Source organism: Lepisosteus platostomus, chromosome 25, assembly GCF_059453375.1.
Source record: "Lepisosteus platostomus isolate fLepPlt1 chromosome 25, fLepPlt1.hap1, whole genome shotgun sequence".
Lineage (NCBI taxonomy): Eukaryota > Metazoa > Chordata > Actinopteri > Semionotiformes > Lepisosteidae > Lepisosteus > Lepisosteus platostomus.
In genome coordinates this window covers 5,621,777-5,639,029 of record NC_142635.1, presented here as the reverse complement: position 1 = coordinate 5,639,029, position 17,253 = coordinate 5,621,777, and the positions used below count along the sequence as shown (strand labels likewise).

The window sequence follows — 17,253 nt, the reverse complement described above, 5'->3', positions numbered from 1 at the left end:
GAGAGACCAGACTCCAAGGGGACACCAAGTTAGACAGCAGGGTTACACCACACAAACCCTCTCTCAGCTGCGGCCACGTTTTCATCCATATTTCAGAGCTCTTGCACGCAGTCCTCCTTATTTCTCCATTAACAAGCCACTTCAATAAAGACCCACCCTTTGATATTGTATGATGAATATTAATAATAAACAGCAACACGCACCTTATGCAAACAATCCTTCAACACCAGAAAATCTTTATTATTCCTTATTGGGCATGCATTAAAAATCACATCCATAAAAAACAAAATCAGAATATACAGTAGTCATTCATCACACCATCTGATCAGGAGCACATTCAAATTCTCCATAATAATCTCTACTAGCACTGACATGTCAGCTCCATTGCAGGTGGAATACGGCGAGTGTACATTAAATCAAGATTGTCTGTTAGATTAACGTTGATCCAATTAATTCACGTACACAGTGAGCTTGCATTAGAGAAAGCTTATATTTACGCCAATAAAGGAAGGCTGTACATACAGTACAGTGTACGGAGCCTTTAGTTTAACCTACACATAATCCAGAATCACCACAGAAGCACAAAGCCGATTGTGTAGAGATTCCTGTACCACAACCCACAGCACGGATTCGTATGAAACTCACCAGGCAAGTACAGATACAAAAAAGGCGGAATCTCTTTCAACATCTCTCCGAAAATCGTTAGAGGAGGACAAAAAGGATAGCCAAAATACAGTAGAGCTACTGCCAAGCAGAACCCGGCACGGAGCAAATCGCTCGGCAGCGGAGAAAGATCAGTCGGCTCACAAACTCAAAACGTCTCCCCCCCTCCTCTGGATGCCGATCGCGCAGGAAAAGAACGTCTCGCAAGCCTAGACTGCGCCCGGATGGGATGAGCCGCGCCGACTCTCCAGAGCCCCACCTGGAGGGACGGGCTCACTCTCCAGGGAAGCTCGATCCCCAGTTTCCCCCGCGGAGCAGGGAGGGGGGCGCTAATCCAGCGGGCACAGGCTCATGCTGGAGCCCACGGTGGAGCACAACCGGAACCCGGGGTACAGGGGCTCGGCGAAGGCGGCCCGGACTCTGTGCAGCAGGGTCACGCCCTCCGCGACGCCGTAGAACGCCAGGACCCCCGCCCCGTGATCCAGAAAGACGCCCACCCTGGGGCACCTGGCGCGGCCGCCCGCCGTCTCCTTCCCATCATGCCAGAGGGAGCAGCCGGAGCCCGAGCAGTACAAGCTCCAGGACTTGGCGTTGTGGCCCAGCCGGCTCTGCGGCCCGGCCCCCTTTCTGCCCATCCCCCGGTAGCACGCCCCGATGGAGACCTTGGGCCCGCTCCACTCCACCTCCCAGTAGTGGCGCCCCCCGGCCAGGCCCTGCCGGCACAGCACCTGGCGCCAGTAGTCGAACCGGTCCGGGTGCTCGGGGCGGGGCTGGGCCTCGCGCCTCAGCGTGCCCCGGCGGTCGCCCTCCGTGAGGCCCAGGTGTCTGAAGGCGGTGTCCGGATCCAGCGACAGGGGGCAGGCGTCTGTCCGGAAAGAAGACCTGGGTGAGCCGGGCGGGAGAGACCCTTCCTGATCTGCGGCCCGGCTGCGCTGGAACGGGCCCTGGCCAGGAGCCCACTGTGAAAGACCACAGACGATACAGTCCCTGCACCGATCGGATTCATTGTACCTGCAGCTTGGCAGGGTGTGCCTGGATTCGCTTCCGAAACTAAAAACTAGATTAACGTCGATCCAATTAATTCATGGACACAGTGAGCTTGCATTAAAGAAAGCTCATATTTACACCAGTAAAGGAAGGTTGTACATACAGTATAGTGTAGATATACACTATTCATTTTCAAACCACTTTAGGCAATGCAAGGTGGGGTAGGGGTGTTACCCCAGTGTCCTGGCCAAATTTCCCCCTGGCCTTTCCCCCCCAATCATGGCCTCCTAATAATCCCCATCTCTGAACTGGCTTCATCACTCTGCTCTCCTCCCCACTGAGAGCTGGTGTGTGGGGAGAGGACTGGAGCATCATCCAGGTGGGGGTGGAGGGGATCCACTCGTAGCTCTTTACAGGTGATGGGAAGTGCTATATACTGTAAGCATAAGGATTATTTATCCCAGCATTCAATGGGCATAAGGCAGGGTACCCCCTGGACAGGAAGCCAGTCCGTCTCAGGTCACACACACACTCATACCAGGGCCAACTTTCCCAGAAGCCAATGAACCTACTAGCACATGGGAAGAACACGCAGACTCCACAAACAGCACCCCAGGAACTGAACCCAGGGCCCCAGTGCTACTACAACACCACCCTGCTGTTTGGGTATCATTTCCAGAATGGCCCAGATTCCAGCAGAAACAGACTCACATTTTAATAACTCTTCTCTGGTTCTGGGCTCCTGAAGTTTCAAACCACACAGTGCGTCCTCCTCCACTGGGGACACTAAACAGAAACAGGCATTAGCAGATAAGAGCACCGATGTCTTTTGGGAAAGGTTGGGGATCTCAGGCAAGGGTATTCTTGATTCAGACACTCAAGGGAGCCTATCGGTCTTCTCCAGTCACCAAGACTCCACCTGAGCTCCCTGTAGAGCTGAAAACTAAATCTGATCTGAATCGGATCGGAAGTAGTAAAAGATCTTAGGAGGCTGCCAAATGATGGGACCCATCAGATTTATTCCCCTGTGGACTCGTTTTCATTAGGCTATTATTAGGTTTTGATTATTCAAAAGTAATAACAATAAACTTTATTTTATATAGTGCCTTTAAAGGTGGCTTCGCAAAGCACTTTACAGAATGACAACGACAATAAATAAGAAGAATACACAAGATAAAACACAATTACAATATACAGAGGAGACCGTGGATGGGGGTAGTAAGAAAAGCAGAGGGGTGAAGAATGGAACCAGTTCAGTAAAGGCTCTTCTGAAGAAGAGGGTTTTGAGTCTGGATTTGAAGGAGTTTAGGGAAGGTGACTCTCCGATATCCTTGGGGAGAGAGTTCCAGAGCTTGGGGGCATAACAGGAGAAGGCCCTGACACCCATAGAGTGTAGACGGGCTTGGGGGACAGTAAGGAGAGCAGAATTAGAAGAGCGAAGGTTGCGAGGTGGGGAGTAGGGCAATAAAAGTTCAGACAGGTACTGATGTGCCAGAGCCTTGTAGGTGAGCATGAGGATTTTAAAGTCCACACGGAAGCCAGTGCAAGGACTCCAGGACAGGAGTAATGTGATCACTTGCACTAGACCTGGTCCAGATCCTGACTGCTGAATTTTGGACATACTGTAGTTTGTTCATAGGAGATTTAGATACCCCGGCGAGTAGCGCATTACAGTAGTCATGAAAAAAAGATGGTTTTGACAATAGGCTGCACATGTGGGTCGAATGTTAAGCCGGTATAACGTACATTGAGAAGACGTCGAGCTACTTTTGCTCACGGTTCCAAGGCTGGTCTCGTCCCCGATCACCAGTACGGCCGCGGTTAGAGACAACGCCCCCACGCTCGACACGCCCCCGCGTCCTGCCACAGAGCCCCTCTGTGAACAGGCCAGGGCAGGAGCCCGCGCCAGTCTTTACCTACTGTAGCCACAGTTCCTTCCCATCACCCAAGCCTCTTCAGTGAAAACGCCGTTTGAAGATTTCTTTTCATGAAAAGCCCTTTTTTGGCCTTCAAAACCCCACTGACAAGTCCCGAGCAAACTGGAGCCTATTTTTGGAAACTGGGTGGCTGGTACTCGGTGAGGATTTGAGGAAAAAAAAGTCACCTGGTGTGCAGGTAGCTGAGGCTCCGGACTCCACAGTCCCAGCTGGATCACAGGCCCCTGTGGGGGGAAAAAGCAGAAAGAAGGAACTGGGATTCAACTCACAGGACTGGACTGTAGTGACAGGTCTATCCTAAAGTGGGCAACTTTCACCTTCTTTACACTATGACCAGGCAATAGAACGAAGTTCAAGGACGCAAGCGATTTGGAACAGAAGGAGTGTAAAGCACCATTAATATTGAAGACACCCTCAGGAACCTCTCCAGGAACTGGAGGGAATTCACTGGGAACAGAGAAAGAGCTTCTAATTGCTCATAAAAAGACAATCCCTCCCCACTGCTAGACCCAGGCAAGCTCACTGGTAGTTCACATGCTGACCACCAGAGGTCACCAACTAGCCTCCTCTTGTGCAGGCGTTTCAACACATCTCTGCAGTCCGTTACACTTTGTGCGATTCTGCTTTAACAACTCGGGTATGTGAAGTTCCAGATTTTCCGACTCTGGAAACCTTGAATCCCTTGAAGCCCCCTGTGATGCTTCTCCATCAGACCCACCTTTGTGCTTCAGAGAGAGAGAGTCGAGCTTTAGTTTTCTTAAATGCCTCCACTGATCACCTTTAATAGGTCTCGTTTCAGATGCGTTTCGGTTTTGCAATGGAAGAAAAAAAAAAACGATACTCCCGATTCCCCAAAACTTTTTTGCCATGTAATCTATAGGTTCATCGGTATAAAAGCATTTGAAATCTGCCATGAATTCACAGATCATTAAAACTAGATGATCATTTAAGAAGTAACTGAAGAAATTAAGTGCTCGTAAGTGGTTTGAAAACGAGAGATTGTTTGAAATGGTATTCAGGATTTCCTGAAAGGCTGTAAAATTGTAGTGTTATTTAATAGTCCAGTTCCCTGTGTGGTACTGTAGGAATCTTTGATTACAGATGTTTTTATTACACTGCAGTAGGATCATGATACCTACTATGAAAACGGTAGATATAACACTTTCTGTTAAACGGTCATTTTTAGGTTTAATAAAGCTTGTTAGTTGAACAAGATATTTCTAAAGTGAAACCGCGAACCCAGACTGAAGAGAGCGCCAGAATGGAGCTCACATTTTTTTAGTTCCACCGTTACTATTCCTACCTCCTGCGGATCAGGTCTTTTCATGACGGCACAATGAATCAGCAGGAAAATTGCACATTCGAACTGGATTGGAACAGAACGGTTCTTCACCATCTTTGTTTTCAGATCAGGTTGAACAGAAGTCTTTAAAAAAAACAAAATCCAGATTTCCTGCAGGAAGAAAGGACTAAAACTGGAAGTCATACCATTTGCACACACGTCTGTGTCCCCAGGGCTCAGGGTATAAACCGTCGTCCGCTTCACTAAATGAAAGACAAGATTGAGCAACAAACTCAGCATTTCCCAGGGAAAGATTATTTCTCTGCAAGTTTAAAAAAAGTCAACTGGGATTATAAATCAGGTGACACTGCTGTACTCAACATGCAGAAAAGCATGCCCACAGCGAGATCAAACAAAAGGCAGACCTCCTCTGTGTTTTTTTTTTCTTATTCATTTAGAGCAAGTAATGCCAACTAACGGAGCAATACGACTCAGAATTGCAGATGCCAAAGCAGAAATCGGAGCCTGGACATCTGTCATAATGTTCCAAAACCGGCTGCCTTTTACATCTAAATCACTGTAAACCATAACAAAAAGGTTCTCCACCAAATATCGCTTTTACTGGGAAAGGGGGGAGAAATTCAGTCCCGAACGGCTCTGGGTCACCTGTCTCGGAGATCTTGGCCAACTCCTCATTGCAGACCTCCACCACCCTCTCCCGGAGACCGGACACCGCCCTCCTCACCGCCGTGAAGGACAGGTCGGGACCCGGGACGACGCCAGGAACATCCGGAGGCTGCAGGGAAGCGCAGAGAGTGTGGAAGTTCTGGAGGGAGGGAAAGAGAGAGTGGGTTTTTTCCCTCCTCCCCCAGTGAAACCACAGGGCTCGGCTCTGGCCTCCCGAGCTTGTGCTAAAACCGGTAGCTCAGCGGCCCAGGGCTCCAAGATTATTCGGGAAATCTTCGTGAAGGTACTGTATGAGAGGTATTTCTCAAGCTGCAACTGATCAAGATGACCTTATCAAAAAAAATCTAAGTAGAAAATTAAGAGGCATCGATAACTAAACCCCTTCCCAAACGGGGTTTACGCTGATCTACTATTTTGGTCCCCTTGTATTTAAACTATTGAGCCCCCCACCCCCAGCATCTTAAAATTACGAAGCTGGTTGCATTTAAAAAATGCTTTCATGATGCAAATCCTGAATCTGGGGGAGGGTAACTTTGCTTTAAACAACTATAACCCCCTCCTGCACTGCCCCCCCACCCTCACAAAAGCCTCTTGTTGACTCGGCCTAATTATCGGCACCATAAGAGTTTATTTCTAATACAGGCTGGCGATCCGATAGCACATCTTCGCTGTAGTGACTTAGTCACAATCCACACTGCAGGATGATTCCAAGTATTACTCAGTATAACGCAATTACTTTTTCAGATCCAGCTCGTATAAAGATTCAAAATTAAATTAGATTAAAAATCCCAGGGTGTTTCACGAAAAGAGTGGGGGTGTTACCCCGGTGTCCTGGCCAAATTTCCCCCTAGTCTTTACCAATCATGGCCTCCTAATAATCCCCATCTCTGAACTGGCTTCATCACTCTGCTCTACTCCCCACTGAGAGCTGGTGTGTGGGGAGCGTTCTGGCGCACTATGGCTGCCGTCGCATCATCCAGGTGGATGTTACACACTGGTGGGGGTGGAGGTGATCCCCATTACCTGTAAAGCGCTTGAGTGGAGTGTCCAGAAAAGCGCTATATAAGTGTAAGCAATTATTATGATAATAAAGGGAGAAGGGCAAGCATTTTCGTTTAGTGAAGGTCCAGTACCTGCAGAAAACAGCTGTGATCCTCTGTGTGAGAGAGCTGCTCCATCTCCGCCTCTCTCCTCTGAAGCTCGCTGACCCTCTGCTCCAGGCGCTGGATGAGGGCCTCCGTAAGGCCGCCAGCGTCTTCCTCGTGCCCCACGAGGAGCTCGTCCACCTTCAGACGGGCGCTCTGGAAGAAGCCGATCAGCTCCTCGAAGACCTCCCTGCTCTGTTCCCGGGCTGCGCAAGAAGAGCTCTGATCGAGAGGACAGACCGTGATCACGATGGCAGAACCTACAGGCTTGACAGCTGAAGGAACTGGGTACTGCCTTGTTTTTAGTCCGAACACGACACTTCCTGCTGGCTTCAGTTCTAAAGCATCTTGGCTGTTGCATTAGAGAACTTACTCCTATCCTGGAGTCCCTGCACTGGCTTCCTGTCAAATTCCGTGTGCACTTTAAAACCCTCATGCTCACCTACAAGGTTCTGGCACCTCAGTACCTGTCTGAACTATTATCACCCTACTCCCCACCTCGCAACCTTCGCTCTTCTAATTCTGCTCTCCAAACTGTCCCCCAAGCCCGTCTACATTGTACGGGTGACAGGGCCTTCTCCTGTTATGCCCCCAAGCTCTGGAACTCTCTGCCCAAGGATATCAGAGAGTCACCTTCTCTAAACTCCTTCAAATCCAGACTCAAAACCCTCTTCTTCAGAAAACCTCTTCTCCACCCCTCTGCTTTTCTTACTACCCCCATCCACGGTCTCCTCTGTATATTGAAATTGTGTTTTATCTTGTGTATTCTTCTTATTTATTGCTGTCATTCTGTAAAGCGCTTTGAGAAGCCACCTTTAAAGGCGATATATAAAATAAAGTTTATTATTATTATTCCAGCCAGAAGGATACAGTATTTGGTACACAGATGAAGTCAGCGACTACAGACCCACTAGCGGGTGTGCGGGGGCAAACCCCTCTGGGAAAAAAAAATTAATGCTGCTCCACAGATGGAGGTAACCTGCTTACAATGGGTGTTTGCAAGTTTTATACAGTATATTTACTTCACATCATAAAGAGCTTGAATGTGAAAAAGGCACAGGAACAATCCTCATCGACCGAGTCAAGTGCAATTGTTAAAAATCATCCGAAAGATCCAAAAAGCTTATATTTTGTCTCGTATGATAGAGAGATCTTGTTGAGGGGGCTGAAATAGATAATTTGTGATTTACCAGACATTTGGCAACAATGGACACCTCGGTCTCCCTCTCACATGAGGAAAAGGCTCATCATGCCTGCCAGAAGAGCCCCGCAGGACACCGAGTCCTGGTGTACAGTAGCCGAGAGATACTCAGTGACAGGGGGCAACAGCTGTCCTTTTAAAGATTTATATTTGGGATTTTTTTTTTACTGGAATCAAATCTTTCAGTCACTGCTCAATAAGGGCGACCATGGCAGCGATCCCTCTCGCTCACTGCGATCGAGCGAAGTGGGCGCTGGGACACCCGTTCTCATCCCTTTGTGTCGGCCCCCCACTCCACCCCCCCGAGCCACTCAGGACCACTCGGGAGCCGAGCTCATCGCGCACGGCTCGCCCGCCTTCCTGTCGAGCGCCAAGCAGGGCCCCACACGGGCGCTGGGAGGAGTCGCCGGCGACTCGCGGTCTGCAGGAAAGAGCACGTGTCTCATTTCCTCCCCCCATTTGGAGGCGCTTCTCCGCGTCGACGTGCCGAGCGCTCACCTTGTGCGTCCTCGCCGCCCGCCTCAGCTCCCGCAACTGGTCCTCTCCGCGCCGGATCGCCGCCCGGGTCTCCGCCTGCGCTGCCCTGAGCTGCTCCTGCGGACAGGGAGACGTGGGGACGCGCCTGAGCCGAGCCCCGCTGGAAAGGCAGTGTGCGGCCGCTACATACAGTACACGTACTCGACAGCGCCATGTCCGGGCCCCTGGGGCTGCCCATGGCGAAGAGACTGCAGGGCCTTTGCACCATCGGAGTAGAGGAGCCCACTGCCAGTTGTACACGGGCAGTGGAATTCTTAACCGTGCCGATCTCTCAGGACACGCACAGTACCACAGACAACGCCGCACAATGCAAACATAAATAATACAACCAGAACAACAGACACGTCCAGGGCGGAGACGCTGTACTGCAAAAAGGATGAGACGTAAAATCGAGGTCCTGACTCTCTGTGGTCATTATAAATCCCAGGGCGGTGCTCAAAGAGAGTAGGGGTGTTACCCCGGTGTCCTGACCAAATATCCTCCTGGCCTTTCCCAGTCATGGCCTCCTAATAACCCCCCTCTCTGAACTGGCTTCATCACTCTGCTCTCCTCCCCACTGAGAGCTGGTGTGTGGGGAGAGGACTGGAGCATCATCCAGGTGGGGCTGCACACTGGTGGGGGTGGAGGGGATCCCCATGACCTGCACTTTGAGTGCAGTGTCCAGAAAAGAGCTATAGTGATAATTCCTTACACTTTTATTATTATTACATTTTTAGAAGAAAAAAAAAACATGGTCGACTATGCAAAAAGCGCATAGTGAAGCTGTGTATCGAGTCTGAGGCCCTGCAGTTGGCTGTTAAAGGGTTTGTACTGCAGTGGGATAGAAGCTGTTTGAGTCTAGTGGTCCTTGCTTTAACAGTGGGGTACCGCAGGACCTCTGAACAAAGAGAACAGATTTTCAGAACTGGTTAGTGGGGTCTGAAGCCCATCAGACAGTTTGTGTGCCAGCTGATCTGGCGCAAATTCAGAGATGAATCAAGAGCAGCCCAACAGTAAATCAGTGTTGATACAACAAGCTTCACGTGGATATGAGATGGCATTTTTTTTTAGGCCGTGTAATGAAAGGTTAATTCCAGGCTGAAAAGAGGAGAAAGGAAACAACGTTTCGGTTGTGGGACCTTCTTCGGGACAAAGACCACCTGAAGAAGGCTCCACGGCCGAAACGTCGCGTTCCCTTCCTCCTCTTTTCAGCCTAGAATAGACCCATTCCTCGTCCCTATCCCCCAAGGAGCTGCGAAACCTGCCAATAGCGTTCTCCAGTTCAGCACCCGGACATCTGTTGTCTTTATGACAGATCAACGTTAGAAAGACGCCTTTTCATTTCTTACCCCACCCCACCCTCACAGGCTCTCTTGCTACTTTTAATCCATTCTAAAAAAAGCGCCGCTCTCTACATCATCCCCATCAAACAGACCCAAGGACGCCCGGCACTCGTCCAGGGATGGCGACCAGAGAAAGAGAGCGTCTCGGACGAGACCGGCCCCGGCCCCTCTCACCTGCTTCTCCGCCCTCCCCGTCGCGGCCGAGAGCGCCCGCTGCCCGCGCCGCCTCCGGTCGGGGCTCTGCTTGTCCCGGGGGCAGACGTCACACAGCACGGTGCCGGGCCCGGCGGGGGGAGGAGGAAGAGGAGGAGGAGGAGGAGGAGGACCCCACTCCTTCAGCTTCTCCACCAGCTCCACCAGCAGGGTGTTCCGGCCCACCACGGGCCGCGGGGAGAAGGTCCGCCGGCACTGCGGGCAGCTGTAGACGCCCGCCGCCGCCCCCCCGTCCCAGTGGCGCTCGATGCAGCCCCGGCAGTAGCTGTGCCCGCAGGGGATGGTCACGGGATCCCGGAGGAGCTCCAGGCACACCGAGCAGGAGAACTGCTCCTCCCCCCAGCCGCCCGAGGCCATGGGGGCGCTAGCGAGCGAGGGGTCGGAGGGCGGGGGTCAGGCAGGGGTCGGGTGCTCTCGCTGGGGAAAAAGAGAGAGAATAAAGAGCAGAAAGGCACGTACTTACAGATTCACAGAGTTCTCTCCTGCAAGATGTCAGATTATTCAATTCTACCTCCGCCACCATTTTGTTTTTTTTACACACAGCTCGTGCCGTTTCGGGGGTTTTCTTAATTAGGGTGACCGGACGTCCTCTTTTTGAGACCTAAAATTTCGGTCCAACTGGGATCGATAAAATTCCCCCAAACTGGCCGGGACTTTGTGTAAACAAACATATTTCCCTTTGTTCTTTCCACGCATTACCGGTAGATGTTCTGAACAGTGTACGCAGCGTAGCTTGAAAAGGGTATGTGTGTGTGTTTTTACAGCCATGACAAGTAACAGTGTTTCTCGTCTCATTATATTTCAAATTGTTTGGTTAAAAAAAAAACAGTCACCCTACCTTAATGCCTTGGTCTCGGAGCACAGGGGCAGCTGTGCCCAAGTGCCCTGAAACACTTGTGACAAACACACCAGGCTGGGCTGAAGGGCAGGAGGCCCAGCAGAGCGAGAGAGTGAAAGGAGGGGGTGGAGACGGGGTCTTCAAACTGGCCCGACGGCCTTTTAGGCCGCTTCAGCGCATTAGGAATTCGGAGCAGGGGGAGAAGCCAAGCTCGGGAGGGGCTCCGAAGAAATTCCCCAACGGCGGACTCCAATGCCATTCTTCGCCCAGCGGCATGCTCCCAGACCGGTCGGGCGACATTCCCGAGATGGGGAAGACCGCCTCAGGGGCACTTTTCCAGGCCACCACACGGAGCGTGTGCAGAGGGGGGAGGAATGGTAGAGGAATCCGGAAGAGGGGAGCAGGATGTAATCTTTCTGAAAGACGGGGGGCAGAATTGAGCTCACGCTGCACGGGATGGGCCATTCAGACCATGGGGCTGGAGTAACTGACTAAGCGCGAGACATTAACATCTCGCTGTTAATGAGGAGGCCTCTATCCCAGCAGCCATATCACCCTGCAGCCCCCAGCTGGCAGCCCCCCTGGAGCTCAGCAATGTGAGCCTGGCCAGTACCTGGATGGGAGACTCCTGGGAAAGCTGAGGCTGCTGCTGGAAGAGGTGTCAGTGGGACCAGCAGGGGGCGCTCACCCTGCAGTCTGTGTAAGCTATATAAGTGTAAGCAATTATTATCATCATCATGTCCCTTGGTCCTTCTACCATCTAGCCCGACAAGTAGATGGCAGTTAATGGACAGACTTGTCCTGAAAGATGTGAAGGTACTGGCTTCCACAACATCGCAGGGTAGCTTGTTCCACACTCCCACCACCCTTTGTGTAAAGGGGCCTCTGGTTTTCACTTTTAAAGGCACAAACATGGAAATACTTATAGCAGAGAACAGCAGAGGGGCCAGTACCTCGCACTATGGAGAAACTCACCAACAGAAGGAGTAAAATGTCATATTTTACAGGCAAATGCCTAATGGAGATTTAAGGAAGTTTAAAGAGTCTGGACTTAAAATAACAGCTGGAATGCTAATATCCTCACAAGGAAAAAAAGGGATGAGCTAATTAGCACCAGGTGACACAGTGGTTAGCATTTCATCTGCCCTGTGATGGACTGGCGTCCCATCCAGGGTGTACCCTGCCTTGTGCCCTTTGCATGCTGGGCTAGACTCCTGCCCCCCAGCTGCCCTGTACTGGATAAAACAGGAAGTGGATGGATGAAACATCCAAAGACACCTTAGGTTTTACAGGCACCGGTGCGCTGCAGAGGTTTTAAAAGCTCAGAAAGCCGTTTAAGTAGCAAACGGCAAAGGTTCGAGAAAGAAAGAGGAAAATAAGCCGAGGAAATGGGGCTGGTGGTGGTGGTGGGGGGGTAATTTGGTTTTTACCAATTACAGCAAATTTAAGGATTTTACAAATCCCTAATGCATTTAGGCATTACATAAAGTACAATACACAAAACAGAATTAAATCTAAAACTACATCACTGATTGCTCATTAAATTATGACCCTTAAAAAAGCTGATGAGACTAGTCCTCAGTAACTCCTCAATTTAGAGCTTAGAACCTATTTTTTAGGATCAAGCTTGTCTGTCAACACACACAACTGTCTGACATCACAGCTTGTGTCAACTACAAATGCCACAACATGGAATGATATCCTTACCCTGTAGTTACTCTGATCTTTCCTCACAACAGCATTACCATCACTGTCTTCCAGCCACACACGGGGAAAGTACTGCCATCAGCTGAAAGCTCAACCCAAGAGCTGCAGAACCGCATCAAATCAAGAGACGCCAAATCTTTTGCTCAGGTGTTCTGAATTATAGCCAATTTAGTCTCATTTAGTCAACCAGCTCAACGCCTCCTGACAATGCAGGTCCTTCACATTCCACAGGCAGGTGCTCGTTGACTGACCCAGCGCTCCAGCCCCCAACCTGACCCCCCTCACTCTCCAACGCCCCTCCACAGCAGGGAGGGATAACCTTTTGCATGTTTTTTTTTTCTTTAATCCTACCACACAATGATCAAAAGATCTGCAGAAGGACTTTTAAGACTAAGAGCTCTGGCGTCTGAAGTATAACTTGTGATACACCTGAAGAAGGCTCCACGGCCGAAACCTTGTTTCTTTTCCTTTTTCATCGTGGAATAAACCCGCCACCTGATCCCTTGCAGCCTTTGCATGCTGATGCAGCTCCCTACTTGAAATAACTCATGATATATGCGTGTAATGTATGTACTGAGCATCAAAGAAAAGTATCCTTTATAAGGGCAATGTATTTACAAAGGTTTGTTTTTTTGAGGATAATGAGTATTTTGATAGTGGTAGCAGGAGCATGGACGTTTAATCGAACAGTGATGGCACAGGTAAATTCACCGTGCTGATGGGGGTCTCCTGTGAAAGTCACAGGCCCATAGGACTGGAACGAATACAATCTGTGCACCCATGACGCACTGTCTGCAGCACCTGTGGGTGCACCCTGTTATGGGACAATGTCCCATTCTTTTCTTAGAGCTGGGACAGGCATGTTCACGGGCCTGAGCACATCGTCCCAGCTTGCCCCCACGAGTTTCATGGTGCTCACCAGTGGTAAGAAGGGCCCAGCCCAGGACTTGATCAATGCGGCACCGTGCAGACCCCTGCGATTACTCACCAGCCTGCACTGATCTACTACAGCAATGATGTAGCATTTGCAAAACAAATGCATAGGAGACAGTGCCGCAGTGGCGAGTGCTGCTGCCTCAGAGCACTACGGCCCTGGGTTCATTTTCTGTCGCGTTTGTACAGTATGTTCTCTCTGTTTGCGTGGGTTTCCTCCAGGTGCTCCGGTTTCGTCCCAAAGCCGTATTGGTAGGTGAATTTGCTGCTGGGAAAATTGGCTCTGATGTGAGTATTTGCGTCTGTGTGTGACCTGTGATGGACTGGCGTCCTGCCCAGGGTGTATCCTGCCTTGTGCCCATTGCATGCTGGGATAGGTTCCAGCTCCCCCATGACCGTAAAGTGGATGGATGCACATCAGAAATGTCATTGGCTCATCAGGGCCATGTGCCTTTAGAAAAGACGTTTCAATATTGTTCCAATAAAATGAGCAAACCCTGTGATCTACTGACCTTTCCAGAACAAGTCTAAATCTAGGATATGGAGGAACTCAGAGATAAGGAGTTTCAGATCAGTACTGCCATTGGTTTCAAAGATGTTTTTGAAAATGGGTGAGCGACTCCAGAATGATCGCTAGGCAGAGTTACACCATGCAAACTGACCGTGACACCACGATCAGCTGCCTTTCCAGACTCTCTGTTGACCCAAGTGACCGCTGGGACGCCATGAAGCATCTGATACACAGCAAACGAAGTGAATGTAAACCGCCCGCGCCTTCAATTGAAACCTCAATCGCAACCGGGTACTGACATATTATTCACCACATGTATGGTGGTCACTTGCATTGTTAAGCCTTGGGGCAACCGTGTTGTGAAAGGCGCTATATAAAAATAAATTGAATGGAACTGAATATAAGGTATAAGTTGTTTTAGGTCATTTGACCTAGCGGGTTCTTCAGACAGGTAGTTCAAATGTTCTTAGCCAAATCCAGGAATCCGTGACAACTGACTCTGGTCTGTGGAAGAATGGGAGCTGTGTGTGTTGTAGAGGGCCGGAGGTTTTCATGTCCGATTTCTTTTCCCACGCGCCTGCTGCACAGAGAAGTTCAAAGACATTCCGTCTACAACGTCTCAGATTTCAGCCAGGGAGCGAGAATAACAAGGACCACCTTTTGCGAGTGGCCTTTTAATGGTAATAATCCCAACTATATTAACAGGCGGATAAAACATTCATGACAATGAATAACACAAATAAGAAAAGGGGGGGCTTGGCCATTTCTGCTCGCTGGTCACATGATCAGATCACTTTATTAGCCCTATACAATTTTATTGCATGAGGAATTTGTCTCTTCGCAGACCCCAGCTTGCTCTCCATGAGACACACAGACAGGGAGAGAAGCTTGGGGTCAGAGCGCAGGGGCAGCCATTTATACAGCGCCCCTGGAGCAGCTGGGGTTCAGGGCCTCGCGCAGGGGGCCCAACGGAGTAGGATTCCTCTGCCGGCCGCGGGATTCGAACCAGCAACCTTTCAGCCACAGGCGCAGATCCTTCACCACAGAGCCCCCGCCCCGCCCAATGCAATTGATCTCCAGCCAATGAAATTTAAGGTTTATAGGCGTAAAGAGTCCTTAGATCAGACAGAGCACACGGATGATTCTGAGCTTCAGGAAGTCACAGATGCAGGGCTCTGGGTGTTGATGTGGATTCTACTATGGTCTCATCAGGACAATATGGGCATCACAGAGACAAACTCTCCCTCTCTTGATCTCTAGTGAGGTCCGCTAATGTGCACACTCACCTGTGTATTGACGATTCAGATCGTCTTCTGCGTTTACTGCATCGGTAAAGTCCACTGGCCCTGGCTGCTGCTCTAACTGGCTCTGTTTCTTCATGCTATGGCTGCGTTGCTAATCTGGCCTGCCTGCTCACAACCAAGAAAAGAGCACTGTGAACCGGCCAATCCTAGCTCCCGGAGCGAGTAAAAAGCATCACAGAAGTCTGCCTACAATCTTTCCACAGCTCATGTGTGAACCAAACCAGCGCGATGACTGCCGTGAAAAATCTAACTGTGCTGCCTTTTCATTTCAAGGTTTTGTTTCAGGTTTCCAGGCGGTCTCAAAAACACTGCTGAGAGTCAAGTCTGGACCGCAGAGAAACCCCGCCTTGCAGCTGCTGCTGTTAAATTCACTGTGCCCTCGGACACTTGAACAGGCCAAGATCCCTTCTGGAGCCCCAGACTGAGAGGTCCACAGCTGGAAGGCGAAGGGAGAGTCTGGGAGCTCCAGGAATATTATCTGCTGTAAAGCATCAAGCCTGAACTTCACACCAGTCAGTAGCAGAAATAAACCAATACCCTTGGAAGCGAGGTCCCACACTTGTTGTGCTGCTTTTGCATAACTCATTTTGTAATTTAGCATTGGATGTTTTCAGGACTCTTTCAGCATTCTTTGCTTAAAATGGCAAAGTGAATTCTACCATTTGCTCCAGCAACAGCTCTAATAATCTTGCTGTTTACCTTCGTTTCCAGATGAATCTCACTGGGTCACTGCATTTTGAGTCCACTGTCTGGAAACACAACACATTTAAAGTACATAAAATGCACCCACAGCTACTCACAATAATAGGAACTTAATTATTTAATTTAATGAGACAGAGGTGAGAGGAATATTTTATATTTCAACCTTAATTTATATATAAATAACCCCCAAAAAAGGAATTATTATTAATGAGACTAAACATCATAATGATTACATTTGGTGTGAGCATAAAACTCCAATTCCAGCTTTTGAAATGCTTTTTATTCAACCCATTTTTTAAAGTTTTATTTTTTGTATTGAGTTTATTTTTATTCTTGTGAATGAGCAAGAAAAGCTGGTTAACCGTAATGAACTTCACCGCTGTGGTTAATGAAAACTGTTTTTCTTTCCCCTTCAATGCCACTCTGTGGCGTTCTTTGCCGAGTGAGCACATGTCCCGCTCGCTCTGCGGAGGTTTCTCAAGCGCGCGGAGGCCGGACTGTCACCCCCGGGACCCCGAGCCTAACCGACTGATTCACAGCCACAGCAGGGAGCAGGGCTGAAGGCCCTCCTCTCCGTCTTCATCATCATCATCATCCATCTGTCACGTCTGGCTTCTCTGGAGGATCTCTGGCTTTCGGTTCAGTCCCTCCAGCCCTCTCCAAGTCTCCTGCTCCTGCCACCGAGCTCAAACCCAGAGGAGGCACAGCTGGTGCCCGTGTCTGGGGGTATCCCTGGGCTGTACCCCTCTGCGGTGACGTGCGGGATTCTGGGGGTTCCTCTGATTTCTAACCGCTTTGCCCAATTCTAGGTCGCGGGGGAGACAGAGCCTATCCCTGCAAGCCAGGCAGTGTACACCCTGGAGGGGACGCCGGTTTTTCGAGAAACGCCCTGGGATTTTTAATAACCACAGAGAGTCAGGACCTCGGTTTTACGTCTCATCAGAAGGACGGCACCTTTGTACGATATAGTGTCCTCGTCACTATACTGGGGCATTAGGACCCACACAGACTGCAGGGTGAGCGCCCCCTACTGGCCCCACTAACACCTCTTCCAGCAGCAGCCTTAGTTTTTCCCAGGAGTCTCCCATCCAGGTACTGACCAGGCTCACACCTGCTGAGCTCCAGTGGGCTGCCAGTTGTGAGTTGCAGGGTGATATGGTTGCTGGCAGTATTTCATGGCAACCAAGTGCTGCTCTGAGCAGACACTGCCTCCATTGCGACCGACGCCGTCCCATCAGACCAGGCTTCCCAGCTCCCCCAGCCCAACCCAGATCTCCACACCGC

General features: G+C 50.1%; 1 protein-coding gene across 5 annotated transcripts; it reads right to left on the bottom strand.

Moving 5' to 3' along the window:
* Positions 1-204: 204 nt before the first annotated feature.
* LOC148640923 (E3 ubiquitin-protein ligase TRIM65-like) lies at positions 205-17,179 on the bottom strand. 5 transcript variants are annotated; one of them, XM_088619519.1, is made up of 10 exons: positions 15,967-17,179; positions 15,250-15,372; positions 9,936-10,391; positions 8,401-8,496; positions 6,690-6,923; positions 5,536-5,695; positions 5,076-5,132; positions 3,755-3,811; positions 2,362-2,436; positions 205-1,528 (listed from the first exon to the last, which is right to left on the bottom strand). In XM_088619519.1, exons 3-10 carry the CDS (start codon positions 10,329-10,331, stop codon positions 993-995), a joined length of 1,611 nt encoding a protein of 536 aa, XP_088475645.1. In that variant the 5' UTR covers positions 10,332-10,391; positions 15,250-15,372; positions 15,967-17,179; the 3' UTR covers positions 205-992. The 5 variants fall into 5 exon arrangements, with proteins under 5 accessions (XP_088475645.1, XP_088475643.1, XP_088475646.1 ...); XM_088619517.1 differs by lacking the exons at positions 15,250-15,372; positions 15,967-17,179 and adding an exon at positions 12,520-12,755; XM_088619520.1 differs by lacking the exons at positions 15,250-15,372; positions 15,967-17,179 and adding an exon at positions 10,813-11,226 and having other exon boundaries at positions 5,536-5,665.
* Between the last annotated feature and the right edge of the window lie 74 nt (positions 17,180-17,253).